Source organism: Octodon degus, unplaced genomic scaffold, assembly GCF_000260255.1.
Source record: "Octodon degus isolate 3935 unplaced genomic scaffold, OctDeg1.0 scaffold00050, whole genome shotgun sequence".
Taxonomy (NCBI): Eukaryota; Metazoa; Chordata; class Mammalia; order Rodentia; family Octodontidae; genus Octodon; species Octodon degus.
Window position 1 is genome coordinate 6,860,962 of NW_004524626.1, and position 16,013 is coordinate 6,876,974.

Genomic DNA, 16,013 nt, shown 5'->3' on the forward strand with positions numbered 1-16,013 from the left:
ACGAACTTGGTGTGTTTGGTGAGACGTCCGCGGCGGCGGCTGTGCCTCGGTTTGCTCACATTCTTAGTCACCTTGTGGCCCTTGTTGAGGCCCACGGCCATGGGATAGCGGAGGGCCATGGCTACTCTTTTTCAATGGTTGCTGTGGTGGAAGGAGATCCTCTCCCTATTTATAAAAGCTTTGTTTCCATTTTTTCTTTTCTCACTTTTTTTTCCTTTCCTTTCCCCCTCCTTTATTCCCCTCACTATTTAAACATTTTTTCCCCGTTTTTCAATACCTATTGGACAAGGGCCAGGGAGATGGCTCAGTGGAATAAGTGCTTCCCTGGCAAATGCAAGGGCCTGAGTTCAATCCCCGGTTCCACCAAAAAAAATCGATACCTATTGTACATATTGGTCCTTATTTTCAATTTTGGTTTCTAATACCAGAGAAACTGCACTATTTACACGTGTGTCTGATTTATCTTAGAACAGTTTTAAGTGAGTAGAGAAAAACTAGCAGAAGCCAGGCATCATGGCACACACTTGTCATCCCAGCACCCTGTTAAATTGAGGCAGAAGAATCACCAAGTGCAATCCCATCGTGCAAAACTTAAAAGATTCTTGGGCTGGTGAGATGGCTCAGTGGTCTAAAGCACCTACTTAGAACAAGCTTAACAAAAGCAAAGGGACCGCGGTTCAATCCCCCAGCACCACATGCCAGCCAGCCCTGCCCCCTGGTGGGCTGAGCTGGCCACACACACACCCAAATAAAAAAATAAATAAATAAGGAGGAACTACTCTCCTGTTTAAAAAAAAAAAACTTAAAAGATTCTCTAACGAGACTGTCTCAAATTAAAAAAAAAAAAAAAAAAAAAATTGTGCTTGGGATGTAGCTCAGGGCAAAGACCCTTGCTTAAGTTCACAATGCTGCACAGACACACTTGCCCACATAAAAGCAGATGAGCAGGGCCTGGGAGACAGCTTGGTGGTCTAAGCACCTGCCTGACAAGCACGAGGACCTGGGTTCGATCTCCGATGCCACATGCTATGCCAGCCCCAGAATCCCCAGCACAAGTGCTTTGCTGGCCCCAAAACCAGTAATGGTGGCTAGTGCCTGTAATCCCAGCGCTGGGGAGACTGAGACAGGAGGCTTACTATGAGTCTGAACTGCATAGCGAGACCCTGTACCCAAAATAAATAAATATATGTTTTTTTAAAAATGATGAGCAGAAAGTACAGAAACCTCCATGTACCCCTTGAGACAATGGACCATAATCAAGAGCCCAGTACAGTGTCCTTGCTTACCAGGGTTCATGCCTCACTGACGCTGCTCTTTGCCTGGAGCCCCTCTTCTGCCACAGGAGCCCACATTTGTCCTTAAATCTCCCACACTCCTATGGCTACAACCCTTTCTCTGACTTGACTTTTCATCCCTCCCCACATCCTTCTCTGTCTCTACTGGCAGTGAATCTCAGAACCTTGACCCCGAACTGTATCTCAACTTTTATTTTAAAACAGGGTCTTGCTAAGTTACCCAGTTGCCCAGGTTGGGGTTGAACTCATGATCCTCCTACCTCAGCCTCCCAGAGAGCTTTAATTATTGGCCTGCTTCACCACGCCTGGCTTCATGTAGGTTCTTGTTCTCAGGAGCATCCTCTGCAGCATAGGCCCAACTCACACTGGCCCCATGTTGTGGGGAGGGGCAATCTCAGGTGGCATAGTTGCCTGCCTGTCATGAAGGACGTAGCCTGGGAGCGGCCAGTAGGTATGGAACAAGTCTGGGTGAAGATGTGTCATCCATGCCCTGCTGGGCTTGGGGTACTTGTTAGCCCAAGCACTGGTGCCAGGTCAGGACCCTGCAAGGGCTATGGTCCTAGAATGTGCTGTCTCTCTGGGGTCCCATACACCCAAAGCCTTCTGCTCATATGTGTATCCCCACAATGATGGCTCTACCAGGTGACCTTTTGTCCCCTAGCAGGGCAGAATTGTGCCCTGCATCTGGATGCAGGGTGATGGGCTATGGCATAAGCTGTGGCATGCCAGCCTCTCAGTGCCATATATGCACACATGTGTATGTGTGCTAAACCACCCCATACGTATAATGGAGCAAATGTGTCCCTTGAGTGACCTCTACCCAGATTGCCAAGGATGCGCCTTTGAAGTGTGACCAGGTATGCTTAGGTGTGTCAAAGTGGGTGGACTTCCTGACCCCAGGAAGAGCAGAGCAGAGGGCACAACTGGGGTCACCTGGCTTCAATTTCCAGCCCAGTGCCTGTGATAATGTGGTGCTTTGATGGCCTCAGTTCCGAGCTGCCTTCCACCTGTGCAGAGTCACCGTGTAATGCCAGCCTGCCCAAATCACTTCTGTCTCCACCTCCATTCCTGTGCTACTCAACAGGGCCTACAGTGGAAGGGCAGGCAGACAGATGCCACTTCCTGACCAACAGTAACAGCCTCTTCTTGTGGCCTGAATAGGTGGTGTGAATGGAGGCAGTGGATCCCCGAGGGTGGGGGCAGAGCAGGGCACTTCCTCAGGGTCAGCAGGGTTGTGGAGTCTGCCTGAGATCCCATATAGCAATGGTAGCAGGCCCGGCCCAGGGGTGCTACCATAAAGCAGTTACCTCAGTACAGAGGGTGTCTGTGGCACAAGGATGGTTCATGCCTCCCTGGTACTCTTCAGTGAATGCCAGTTTGCATGGAGATATGCCCATCATGGTAACCCAAGTGGTTTGGGGAAACTAGACTGACAGTCCTGACTTCACTTAGCCTGAGGAAATTGAGCTAGGAAGCTGACAGCAATCAAGCAGTAATGAGGGTGGCCCAGGATTGTTGTCATTTATCCAGCAGTGCTCACTCATCTGCAGCAGTGCTTTTGGCTGCCTCCCATGTCCAGCCCAGCAGAGAAAGCTGTGTCCTCAATAAACAGGAATTGGTGAGGGAAAAGAAAACCAAAACCCAGTGCAGTGTCCCCTTCCACTTACTAGGTCGCTGTGACCAAAACAGGGACAATAGACAATGACCATAAAGTGGTGAGCAGCTATGGAGAACCATCTGATGGCTCCTGAAAGGAGCCTGGACACCTCCTTTAGATGGGGACCCAGGAGAAATGATGCTCACAGTGCTCATTTGCAGCTGAGCGGTAGGAACAGCCCAGTGTCATGGAGGGACATGTCGCAAGGTACACTATATGCCAAGATGTCACTAGGCCCTGACACTTGCAACAGTGTGGGTGGACCTTGAGGTTGCCGTGCTCAGTGAAAAACACCAGGCACAAGAGAGCATATGGCTTTGGCTCCCCAGACAGGAAACTCCCAGGACAGGCAATGCCAGAGACAGGACATAAAAGTGATGGTTTTTGTGAATTTTGAGGCTTGTGGTTTTCAGTCTCGCACCGTGCTGTTCGTTCCACGGAGGTGGTGTTCACTGCCAAATTCTTCTCACAGTGGCCAATCTGTAGCTGTTACTAGCAAGAGTGTAAGTGCCTCCTGCGCTAGCGAATGCGTCTACTGGAAGGAATGAATTAGTATTGGTTCTTTGTGCTTCTCATGAAGTGGTGGCCAAAGCCCTGAGCACAGGTTTTTCTTCCTCGGTGAGGGGACCCAGGAGGTTCCCTCAACTCTTTTATTTGAGGCAGGGCCTCACTAAGTTGTACAGGCCGGCCTCAAACTCAGTCCTGCATCAGACCCCTGGCTACCTGGGATGACAGACATGTGCTACCCCAGCTGGCCTGAGACTATATCTACATTCAGTCTGCGATACTTCTTTTCCTGCATTGGTGAGGTCCAGAGCAGCAGGCCGGGCTGACATGTTGGCAATTTCTGAGGTGTGGATTCTCTGCCGTGACTGATTTTTTTTTTTTTTTTTTTTCTCGTGTATTTAGTATAGGGTCTCACTACATAGATCAAACTTGCAGTGATCCTCCTGTTTTCAACCTCCCCAGCGCAAGGATTATAGACTGGTACCACCATGCGCAGCCTCAGTCACTGTCTCATTATGTCCCCGGGACAGGCCAGAGGCCTGCCAGGGACCAAACCCTGGTCCCTTTGGCTTTAGTCCACTGAGCTGGCTGGCTGGCCCTGCCATGGCTGATCTTAAGGATGTCCCTGAGCTACCAGGGATTTTCGGGGCTCCATTCTTCAGGACACTATGGAAAAATGTTCCCACAGCCTGGATGACAGTGGGGCACAGCCAACTCCTGGAAGCCGTACACTGAGCAATACCAACCACCTCATCTCGGCTGTGATTTAGAGATTAAATTTTCAGCAGTGACGTTGCACAGGTGGTTCCCACTCTGCAATCCCCTCCCACCATGTGTACTCACAGGACAGGGTGACAAGAGACACTGTAGGCAAGGGCTGTGTCTATCCCTGTGGCCTGGTTGGCCATGATGGGGACAGGCTGCTTCCCTGATTGGCAAGAGGAAGCCATGGAAGTAATATGGATGGGGGGGTGCTGGGTTGGCCCTTGAAGCCACAGGACAGGAGGCTGGGTGTGTCCACAGCTACCCCAAGCTGTGCCACCCAGCAGACCTGGTCCCAGGCACTTTTGTCACCACTGTCTTGGCCTCTGTGAAGGCACTCAAAAGTGTGCCTTCATTTACACTAAGGCCCCAAAGCCCTCTATGGAGAGACCTCCACTCTATCCCTTCTTTTTTTTTTTTTTTTTTTTTTTTTTTTTTTTTTTTTTTTAGTGTATTTGGTACAGGGTCTAACTACATAGATTGGACTCGTAGTGATTCTCCTGTTTTCAGCCTCCCAGGTGCTGAAATTACAGGTGCGCACCACCACACCCAGTCTCAATCACCATCTTGGTGCACACTGGGGGCGGAGCCAGCATGACACACCAGGGATCAAACCCCAGCCGCTGTGCTCTGCCTAAGCAGGCTCTTTAGTCCACTGAGCTATCTGGCTGGCCCTTTACTCTGTCCCTTCTGCTGTGCTGTTCCTGTCAGGCAGACCCAGTGACAATCTTGTCACTCTGCATTGCCCTGATAGGCAGTATCCCAAGCTAGTTACTGTGTCTCTGTGGTGGACGTGATAGCTGGGAGGTCTGCCAGCTATGTCCAGATGGGCAAGTGCTGCCCACAGCCACTGTGCTCACCTAACAGCCAGCGAGGTCCACATACCAGCTCAGAGGGGTCACTGGAAGGGGCAGCATTGTCACAGGAGCCAAGTTCTAGAGGGGCCATAGTAACGGTGGTTCTTCTCTGGGCCAGAGCTGACAGATACTTGAGTACTTGTGGGTTGCTCATAAAATCTGGGCATCCCATCTTCCAGGTTCTGCTGCCAGTGGTCCCACCCCTTCCCAGGCATGTACCTTGGGGCAGTGGCCTGCATATTCCCTGTCTGCTGTCCCCAGGTCCTAAGCTCTGAGCTGGGTTCCCAGCATCCAAGCCCAGGACTGGGGCAGGACGCTATCTGCTTCCTGGTCTTTTTATTTTTCTGTATTTTAGGGAAGGATCTACAGGGTGTTCAGGGTCTCACTACTAGATTGGACTTGTAGTGATCCTCCTGTTTACAGGCTCCCAAGAACTCAGATTACAGGCATGTGCCACCAAGCCCAGTCTCAACTGTCTTATTGTGCCCCAGGGGCAGGGCTGGCATGGCAGGCCTGGGGATCAAACCCCGGCCCCTGCATCTGCTTGCAGGTGCTTTAATTTACTGAGCTGTTTGGCTGGCCCTTGCTTCCTGGTCTTGACTGACCCTGCACAGTGGCCTCTAGCACCAGCCCTTGTCCCCAGTCTCTCCTGCCATGGGCAGTGAGCTTGAATTGTGTGTTCCATTGGGGGGCTCTGGGACCCTAACAAGGCTTACCGAGGTATGCTTCACTCCAAGACCCCGCTCCTCCGTGTTCCCACACCCTTGTGGCTGTGTTACTTCCACATTAGGGCCACATTCCCCTCTGTGATCCAGGAGTGGCACTGGCATTTTTGCCACCTGCAGACAGCCAGGCCTTCCAGCGTGGATGCATGGGGACCCAGACACCGTGGGAGCAGTTGGCATCATCCCCTCCTGCCTGCAGCCCAGGCATGGCGCCCATCCTACCACCCCTGCCATGTAGGAGGGGCCTTGGAGAGGATGGGTTTCACTTGGTCTCTGGGTAGGTGCCCCCTGTGCTCCCATCAGATACTGATGCCCACGCTTCCTTCACTGCTTCCCCTCTCACCTCGTGGACTCATCCTAGCCACTGACAGGGCTCTTCAGGGCCTTGTTTCCCAGGTGGGGCGATGACAGTATGCGCAGGGGTGGAGCTGCCAGAGCAGTTGGTTTGCTGTTTCTTGTGGTTGGGCACTGGGAATGGAGCCTGGGGCCTCGTGTACAGAGGGCACTGGAGTCCATAAAGCAGCTCCTTCAGCTTTGGCTTGGGAACTGGTGAGGACATGGCCAGAAGCAGTGGGAGATTGGAGTGGATCTGTCAGGGAGCAAGATGGGCAGTGGTGGTGCTGGTGCTCATGTCTGAGGAGCCTTGTCGGAGCTGTGGCCTTTTTATCTTGTTTGGCTTTTGGTCATACTGGGGCTTGAACCAGGGTCATCACACTGAGCTACACCCCCAACCCTTACTTATTTTTTAGAGACAAGTTTTCATTAAGTTATTCAGACTAGGCCCAAACTTGTGACCCCCCCAACCCCCCCAACCCTCCCCCCCCCCCCGCTTCAGCCTTCTAGAGTGCAGGGGTAGTAGGCACACGCCGTCACCCTCAGCAGGGCTCCAGATTTTAAGGCAGAAGGTACAGGGCAGGTCTGGGGCACTCTCACTGGGGCTTAGTTGTTGGGGAACCTGGCTGTGAGTTTGCTCTCAGGACCCTACCCTGCTGGGGCCTTGCTCAGGGACTGTGCCCTCCTTTTGCTCCCTGGGTCCCACCTTCCCGTGTGCCACTCATACACACTGGCTGCTTCCTGCTGGGGCCACTAGAGAGCCAGGCAGGAACCTGGGTCAGTGTCTTGTGGGCACCTGAACCCCCAGCCTTCCATAGCTGAGGTCACTGGGGAGTCTCCTGGGGATTCTTCTGTCCTGGGTGCCTCTTGTTCCCGGTACAGTGCCACATGGACTCTGGTCAGCTGGCTTTGGGGCCTCCTCTCTGCCCTCAGCCACCCAAGCCTCTCCCACATAGTTGGGTCCCCATCCTTTCCTCTAGGCAGAATGCTTCTCTAGCTGTGTGGGGCTCTGCACACAGGAGAGCCATCCAGCCCAAGCCACTTTCCTCAAAAAGTACCACCACCTTCCACAGGGCCATATACCCAACTTTGTCCATCAGAGGTACTTTTGGTACCTCTGATCTGTCCTGCCAGTCAGTGCCTGTGGAGACAGGTAGTGCTTACAAAGGGGTCCGGGACAGAAGTATTGCCTGCCGTGCTTAGGCTTTCAGAGATCTTTTGGGAATATTTACCTGCTGTGTGGTGGACCTGCAGTTTGGCCCCATGGAGCTTGCAGCATCTTGACTTTTGCCTCTGTCTCTCTACAGCTGAGTGCCCTGAGATTTGAGACAGTGGAACCCGTCAGCAGAATGTCTCCTCTCCTGGCAAGCGACCCTCAGGCCACCAAGATGTGCACCACCTCCAGGCCCACGCAAGCGCGCTCAACGCACTAGCTGGAGGCGCGAGGCCGCAGGGCCACAGGGCCACGATGGTGTGCTAGACAGTGGCAAACTCGGCTTTCACAGACTTGGGACCTGCAGGTGCAGAGCCACCGTGGAGAGGCCAGGGTATCACAAACTGATGGATTTTGACAAGAAAGGAGGGAAAGGGGAGCTGGAAGAGGGCCGGAGGATGTCCAAGACTGGCGGGGGCCGCAGTGGCCACAGCGTTCGGAGCTCGGGGACCAGCTCGGGGGTCCTAATGGTGGGCCCCAACTTCCGAGTCGGCAAGAAGATAGGCTGTGGCAACTTCGGGGAGCTCCGCTTAGGTGAGCCCAGCGTGGGCTGGCGGGTAACTGGAAGGCCACTGGGGTGCTTATGGGAGGGGGGTCCCCAGTCTGCTGAAGTGTTGCTGGGCACCCCTTGGCTTATTGGAGATCATGAGGCCAGCTGGACTTTCTCCTGTTTGAGGAGGGCGTATATTTATTTGCTTTGCAGTACTGGGGATGGAACCCAGGGCCTTCATGCTGAGCTGCATCCCCAGCCCTCTTTTTGAGTCAAGGTGTGGCTAAGTTGCCCAGACTGGGCTGGAACTTTCGATCCTCCCCCTTCCAGCGTGTGGGGTGATAGGTATGCACTACTGCACTCAGCTCTGAAGAGGCTGTGAGCCAGGTTCCCTCCTCCTGGGCATATCTGTGTCATCAGCGAGGGGCTCAGCAGTTAGCAGAGGGGCGCAGAGTGGCTTTCCTTCTGCAAAGGAGCTCAGCACTCAGTGCGCTCAGAGCTCCCAGGGCATCCGCGGAAGCGTGGGAGGCTGCTAGCCTATTACTGAGATGCTTGCAGGCCAGTGTTTTGATGATCAGCATCTAGTGGTGGGGCGCTCTTTTATCTGTGCAGAAGATCTGGGTCTGATCTGTGACTGCCTGGGAGGCCTGGTGTCCCTAGCCTTGTCCCCAGGCTCACTGCAGACTCCGGCAGCCCTGCGTGAGCTATCTGGCTGGAGGCACAAGGCAGCTGGCCTTACCACTGGGGCATGTCAGAGATCCAGGTGACAAGCTGTGCTGCACACCAGTGTCTGTCATGGAGTTAGGGACAGCAAGAAGCTTCATGTACATCCCATGCTGGGGATGCCAGCATCAGTCCTTCAGCCCCCAACTCAGGTTGTCAGATAAGGAAACAGGCTCAGGCCATGGACCTGGCCTGGCTACGTGGCCCCTAAACTTAGCTCCCTGCCCCCCATGCGCTGCAGCTGCATCCAAGCCCCTCCCACTTATTTCCTCCTGTTCATGGGGTATGTGACAAGTCCCCTCATGAGAGGCAGTGTGTGGCCCAACCTTCAACTGGCGTAAATGTTTTTTTTTTTCTTTTTTGCGGAACTGGGAATTGAACTCAGGCAAGTGCTTGTTCTACTGAGCCATCTCACCAGCCCCTGAGCCATCTCCCCAGCCCCCAACTGGTGTAAATGTTTTACTTCTGGACTTGGCACCCCATTGTCCCTTACCCCCAGCAGGCATGTGTTGGTCTGACTGGTGTTGCCTGCACGTTCTCTTCAGCTGCATGGTCTCCTCACTTTGAGCTGCTTCTCCTTGAGTATACATACATGTGTGCACACAGATGTGTATGTACCTCATGCTCACACAGCTCCACATGCACCTGCAGTTGCAGACAGGTACACATGCACAGCATCTTCATCTGGCCAGCAGAGGGGGGGGGTTCTGTGCCTCTTGGGGGACCCCAGGTCACTGTGGGTCCTGTCTGGGGCAGAGGTGAGGCAGTACAGGTGCCACCCAAGGAGGTGTGTGGGGCAGCTGTGTGGCCATGGTGGGTTCTGCTTCACAAACTTCTCTGACTATGCTTTGTGCAGCTCAGTCTAGTCACTGGCTCAGCATTGTCTGAGAGCAGTGGACCCATGTCACATGTCCCTGTCACCAGCTGGAAGTAAGCCACCGGTGGCATGCACCCCATCTCACTTCTACTGCAGAGCCTCTGCTTCCCAGTATGGTCTCTTAGTAGTGGAACTGCCCAGATGTCCAGGAGGGAACAGTCTGGGTGCGAGTGACTTGGTGATAGCTCAAGTCCCTGAGTCATTATGTATGTGGAAGGAGCTGAGAGTCCCATTGCCACTGCCGCCACCTCAGAGCTTTGCAGGAAGTAGTTTGGGCTGTTCCTGTCCTCACCAGCGCTGTAGATATACAAAGTAGGGGACATTGGTAGTGAGTGCATCCTTAGTTGAAGGGTGGCCCTTGCTTGCATCCCCAGATGGTAGCTCTGGGGGCTCTAGGGGCTTCTCATGAGACATCCATGACAGGTGGCAAGGGAGGGTGACAAAGCAGGACGATCCTCTGATAATAACATAGATTCTTCCCTGAAGGTGATAACCTACCTTGAGGCCTGGGGACACCCCCAAGCCCCAGCACTGTTTTGAATGCCAGTTTCCTGGAGCTGCAGGTATAACCCAGGGCTGAGTGCTTACCTAGTACATGCAGAGGCCCTTGGTTCCATTCCGAGCACCATCAAAACAATTAAGATGTAAGCACCAGTATCAGAACCCCTGTGCCCAGATCCCATTCTTGCTACCAGTTGTATGTTCATCCTTTCCCGTGGGTCTTGTCTCAGTTACTTTTCTCTTATTGCTGGGACAGAACACCTGACACCTAAAAGTAAGGAAAGAAAGTTTTTCTTTAGCTTACCATTTGTGAAGGTTTCAGTTTGTGCTTGGCTGACTCCAAGGCAGAGTGGCATATGGCACAGGGCTGCAGTTCATTGCGGTGGAAAAGAGAACAGCAAGACCAAAAAGGAAAGCAGGGGCAGAGACCAGGCCTTTCCCTTCCTTATGTTGCCCTCGGCCTCTCCGAGACCCCAGTGGGGGCGCAGCACTCACACTGATAATCCCAGCATTGGATCACGAGTTAATCACAATCTCTAGAAACCACAAACCACGTAGGGATCCATTGGTCTCAGTCAGATCAGTTCTACCTGGGGAGAAGTGGTGGCAGGAATGCAAAAAGATAGATAAGAAGACAGAAGCAGAGCTATGTGGTCGCTGGTCTGCGTGGTAGGCAAGACAAACCCACAACAGAACCGACTTTTATACCATTGCAAGGTTAATAACCCCTCATACAAGGTTGCCTAGAGACCACTAGCTGACCTTAACCAGACAGGATGTTTATCTCAGGACTAAGGTAGCTTGTCTGCTTTAGGCACTGAGGCCTAGACCTATCTACACACATTGGATCCCCCCTAGCTTCCAGTCTCCCAACAAAAGTGTAACAGATCTAGTAGTTTTACTCTGTGCTGGGCTGGGGGGTGCTATGTGTTTCACTGGGAGTGAATTCCATCGTCTTTCAGAGCTGGGGGTCATGTTGGGTGCTGGTCACTTGATTGTTCACCTCTGCAGGGTTGGATGGCCCCCTTGTGAACTATGGGCTCTGGGGTCTGGGCTGGGTCTTGGGAGTTTGGGAGTGGTCCCTGCTGTGAGAGCTGGGCCTCAGTCCTCCAGCCTGTGTCCTGCAAGGGTGTGACACCTAGGACCACCCCAGGGACCCTCATGCAATCCCAGAGCTAGAGCACTGAGCTCCTCCTCCCAGGTCCTGCATCCAGGGAGAGGTCAGACCCCTGCACACAGCCACATGGCCCCAAGGCATTGCTGAGGGCTCACACACAGCCCACTACACTGGCAGCACCAGGACTGATCTGCAGAACACAGAGGAAGTCCCTGGAGGCCAGAGCTGCCAGGGAGGTAGCATTGCAGGGCACAGGGCAGCCACAGCCCAGACACCTGAGGGCATCTGATTAGAGAAGCTGTGGCTTCCGGGTCCTCTACACTGGAAAGCAAACCGCCAGATGACAAACAGGCAGAAGACCTGAGCAGATTCATTTCAAAAGACAGAGACATGGCCAGAGAAAGAGAGCGATGCCACCTGCCACCAGTCATCCTCTGTGAGTGGCCACCATGGCCCTCCAGCATCCCCAAGAGGGTTTCCTGCTTGATTCCCAGAGTCCCACACTAGAAAGAGCCCAGGTATCTTCCAATGGATTCGACAAGTCAGGTCACCTGTGAAATGGCACACACAGGACAGAAACCAATCTCAGGCCTTCTGAAGGGAGCAGCCCACAGGGGACATGGGAAGGGGCTTCCCAGAGAGCAGCGCGGTGCCAAAACTCACAGACCCTTACCTTCCCAGGGAAGCAAGGACTGGCATAGTTGAGGGAGAATGCCCCTAAAAGGGAGGCAGCCAGAGTGGCACACACAGGTCCAGGGCACTTGTCCTGTACTCTTGTCTGGGTGCTGCTCCCTTCTGCCCTGCACCCTGGGCTAGGTCTGGAGCTAGGCCTGTGAAAGGTGGGCACCTTGGTACTCATCTTACTCAGCATTATTCTGTGCGCTCAAGACATCACTTTTTCCAGTCCTGAAGACCATGGAGGACTTGACCAGCTGATGGCCAGCTGTGGGTGGGCACTCTGTCCTACAGGGCTGAACTCAGCAAGGCCAGGGGGAGCCACAGCAAGGCAGCTTGGGTGCATCCAGGCCGAGGAACTCATGACTGTGGTCTCAGCCAGCAGGATTTGATCTTGTTTGGGCAGGTGTCCAAGGCAGCTGTCGGAGGATATGGCTCCTGGAGCCTGGGTGTCGGGCAGTGCCCACAAACACAGTAGGGTTGCATAGGGCAGGCAGGCAGGCCTGATGTGGTCACTGGGGCGGGGAGACTACAGATGGCCTGCCCATGCTGACATCTTGGGTGGACAGGCAGAGGCGACTGGGTCTGCATGTGGACTGTGCAGGATGAACAAATATGAATGAGCCTGAGGGTCCAGGTGAGGTTCCTGCACTGATCTGCAGAGCGCTCTGGGCCCCTGCGGCAGGTCACACCTACCTACCTCACTGGGCCCAGGAAGCACAAGTGGCCAGGTCACAGTGTGCAGGGCCGGGAGTGGGGGAGAGGTGCCATCCCCACTGCCAGGGTGCAGCTCCCTGTCCAGTTCTGTGGCATAAGCTGGGAGCTTAGCTGAGGGCTCCTGTGTAGAAGTGGCTTTTGGGGTACAAGTGTGGGGCAAGACAGGCTGCCATCTTTTGAGAGACTGGTGTTCCCCAGGTACTAGCAGGGGTCCACATTCTGCTCACTGTATGGCTGGGGAGGAGGGTTGACTGAGGTAGCTGGGCCCTGTGGTCCTGAATGCCTCTCTATCCCCACAGGAAAGAATCTCTATACAAACGAGTATGTGGCTATTAAACTGGTGAGTGGGTCCTCCCTTCACCCTCCCGCGGGTCCCGGGGCGGGCTCTGAGGGCGAGGGTAAGCAAGTGCGTGTTTACAGGAGCCCATCAAGTCCCGGGCCCCGCAGCTGCACCTGGAGTACCGATACTACAAGCAGCTTAGCGCCGCAGGTACTGGAGGACCCGCCTGGGTCGGCCTGTCCAGGGGGCCGGGTGGGCTGGTGTTGCGGGGAGGGGTCCAGCTAGAGTCTCTGGCTCCACCCGCAGAGGGCGTCCCTCAGGTCTACTACTTCGGCCCTTGCGGGAAGTACAACGCCATGGTGTTGGAGCTGCTGGGGCCCAGCCTAGAGGACCTGTTCGACCTGTGCGACCGCACCTTCACGCTGAAGACGGTGCTCATGATCGCCATCCAGCTGGTACGCGGCGCCGGGAGGGTATGGCCTGGAAGGAGGAGCCCGCAGCGGGTGGGGCCTTCCCGCCGGCCTGGGTGCCCTGTCTGCTGAGGCCTGGGCCCTCCGCAGATCACACGCATGGAGTATGTGCACACCAAGAGCCTCATCTACCGGGACGTGAAGCCTGAAAACTTTCTAGTGGGGCGTCCGGGCACCAAGCGGCAGCATGCTATCCACATCATTGACTTCGGGCTGGCCAAGGAATACATCGACCCCGAGACCAAGAAGCACATCCCGTACCGGGAGCACAAGAGCCTCACGGGCACTGCGCGCTACATGAGCATCAACACACATCTGGGCAAGGGTGAGCTGCATGTGCAGACGGAGTGGGTAGGCTGAGGGGCACGGGCCGTGCTGAGCCACTGTCCCTGCTGCTGTCCCCACAGAACAGAGCCGCCGCGACGACCTGGAGGCACTAGGCCACATGTTCATGTACTTCCTTCGTGGCAGCCTACCCTGGCAGGGACTCAAGGTGGGTGGGGATAAGGGGGATGGAACGGGATGGTGGCCAAGAGGACACAGTTGGCCACTTACCTGTGCCCTGTTTCTCCAGGCCGACACACTCAAGGAGCGGTACCAGAAGATTGGGGACACCAAGCGTGCCACGCCCATCGAGGTGCTGTGTGAAAGCTTCCCAGGTGTGGTTCTTTTTTTTTTTAGTGGTACTGAGGACCTTCCACTTGCCGAGCAGGCACTTAATGCCATTGAGCTATCTCCCGGCCCAGGTGTGGTTCTTGTCTGCCATGTCTATGACACTGTGGTGTCTGCTCGCCCCCTCCCCACGTCTCAGACCCTGTGGTGTCCCCTGTAACCCTACCCCCACTTCTGCTGTCCTCTTCTGCAGAGGAGATGGCCACCTACCTGCGATATGTGCGGCGCCTGGACTTCTTTGAGAAGCCGGACTATGACTACCTTCGGAAGCTCTTCACTGACCTGTTTGACCGGAGCGGTTTCGTGTTCGACTATGAGTATGACTGGGCCGGAAAACCCCTGGTATGCCGGCCTGGGGGGGGTGATGTTAAGGTGGGAGGTGTGAGTGGAGACCCCGGCAGCAGGTGGGGGGTTGGGGTGTCTGGGTGGGGCTTCAGAAAGGTCCAGAACCAGCCATGCTGATGCCTGCTGGCTCCACAGCCCACGCCTATTGGCACCGTGCACTCCGACCTGCCCTCCCAGCCCCCGCACCGGGACAAAGTACAGCCCCACAGCAAAAACCAGGTGAGGTTGAGGCAGGACCCCACACCCCAGGGTGCGGGGCAGCTGGTCTGATTCCCACTGACCCTTCTCTACTGCTGGTCCAGGCGCTGAACTCCACCAATGGAGAGCTAAACGCAGACGACCCCACTGCAGGGCATTCCAATGCTCCCATCACAGCCCCGGCAGAGGTTGAGGTGGCTGACGACACCAAGTAAGGGCCCTAGGCAGGCCTCTGGGAACAAGGGGTCAGCTGTCGGGGAGGGGGTCAGCATGGCCTGTTGCCCTGCACCCAGCCCCCACCCACCTGAGCTGCCCTCACAGGTGCTGCTGTTTCTTCAAGAGGAGGAAGAGAAAATCACTACAGCGGCACAAGTGACCAGGCGCTTTTGGCGCATGACTGTCCTCAATGCTGCCCTCAGGCCAGCTTGTCCTTGAGGCCATGGGCCACCCACAGGCCAGCCAGTGACATGCCACAGCCCAAGTCAGACTGCAGGGCCACCTGGCCTGGATGTGGGTCCCTTCCTTCACGTAAGACTTTGGCCGAAATTTCTACACCTGTGTCTAGTCCTCCCCTCTGAGAGCATTAACTATTTAACAAGGAACAAAGGAAACCCAGAGGCCCGCTGCCCTCCCCGTCTGCCGAGTGAGTAGTGAGACTGGGCCAGGTGCCGCCACCGCCGCCCTTTAGCCTCATAAAGTCCAGCTTGTCTCCCTTGATCCAAAGGCCGTTTCCTCGAGGGGGGCAGGTCCAGCCCGGGAGGGGCATCTGCTGAGCTGGTTGCCCAGGAGGGGGCTCTGGCGCTGCTGTGGGGTGAGGCCAGCTCTGGTCCAACCCCAGACCAAAGGGGAAGGCGGGGACGGGGCGCAGTCTGGCTGGAGCCAGCCCCCCAACCAAAATGCTGCACCAAAGCTCGGCCCGAGCGCAGCCCTGCGCCGGAAGGTGCACCTGCTCCCGGAGACACCCCAACCCCTGGGGTAGGCATCAGCCCTGGGCCGTCTGGGCCCTTGAGGCTGAGGCTTCTGGTCTCCGTGCTGCACAGCCGCAGGAGACGAATCGCCTTAAAGCCCTGCGCCCCACAGGTGTTGCTGGCGGGGTGGCCGCAGAGCAGGTGGTGACCCCTTGCGGGTCCAGGAAGCTGCTGGGTGGGCAAGGCGCCCCCCTCCAGGGTGGTGGTCATTCAGGCGTAGTTCTTGCTTTACAAAGTGTACAGAAATGGCATTTACGTTTCTCTGACGCTTCCTTGAAGCCATAGAATTTAGGGGCTTTTTTAAGAAAATAAAAAAAAATAAAAATTACTCTTGAGTGGTGGCATCTGTTTCTTTGTTTGTTTTGTTTTTTAAAAAGCCATGGCCCAGAGCAGTCAGAGACCTGGGGGAATGCAAGGCCCCTCCAAGGTCTTTAGGGGCAGACCAAGGGGAAGCATAGGAGCCAGGTTGACAGCACAGAAAGTAAGCTACCTTGAAAAACATGCAAAGGGGAGCAGACAGACATGTGGCCGAAGGACAGGCGCCCCAGCCCCCGCATGGCTTGAGTGTCAGGCTCCGCTGTGCTCCACAGCTTCCACAGAGAAAAAGCTTCTCCATGGACTAAGGAGCAGG

The 16,013-nt window shown here is 55.1% G+C and overlaps 1 protein-coding gene across 3 annotated transcripts in view; it reads left to right on the forward strand.

The window, feature by feature from the left end:
- The window catches only part of Csnk1g2 (casein kinase 1 gamma 2), a 29,504-nt gene extending 13,800 nt beyond the window's left edge, over window positions 1-15,704 (forward strand). For 2 of the 3 annotated variants that reach the window (XM_004632688.2, XM_023716748.1), the window contains exons 2-12: window positions 7,444-7,883; window positions 12,749-12,789; window positions 12,870-12,939; window positions 13,036-13,184; window positions 13,290-13,524; window positions 13,607-13,692; window positions 13,774-13,858; window positions 14,065-14,213; window positions 14,352-14,435; window positions 14,519-14,625; window positions 14,736-15,704. In XM_004632688.2, coding sequence (XP_004632745.1) covers window positions 7,697-7,883; window positions 12,749-12,789; window positions 12,870-12,939; window positions 13,036-13,184; window positions 13,290-13,524; window positions 13,607-13,692; window positions 13,774-13,858; window positions 14,065-14,213; window positions 14,352-14,435; window positions 14,519-14,625; window positions 14,736-14,790 — 1,248 coding nt within the window. In that variant the 5' untranslated portion in view covers window positions 7,444-7,696 and the 3' untranslated portion in view covers window positions 14,791-15,704. Of the gene's footprint in view, window positions 1-7,443; window positions 7,884-12,748; window positions 12,790-12,869; window positions 12,940-13,035; window positions 13,185-13,289; window positions 13,525-13,606; window positions 13,693-13,773; window positions 13,859-14,064; window positions 14,214-14,351; window positions 14,436-14,518; window positions 14,626-14,735 lie in introns of those variants that run through there. The other variant, XM_023716749.1, reaches the window with a different exon arrangement.
- The last annotated feature ends 309 nt before the right edge of the window (window positions 15,705-16,013 follow it).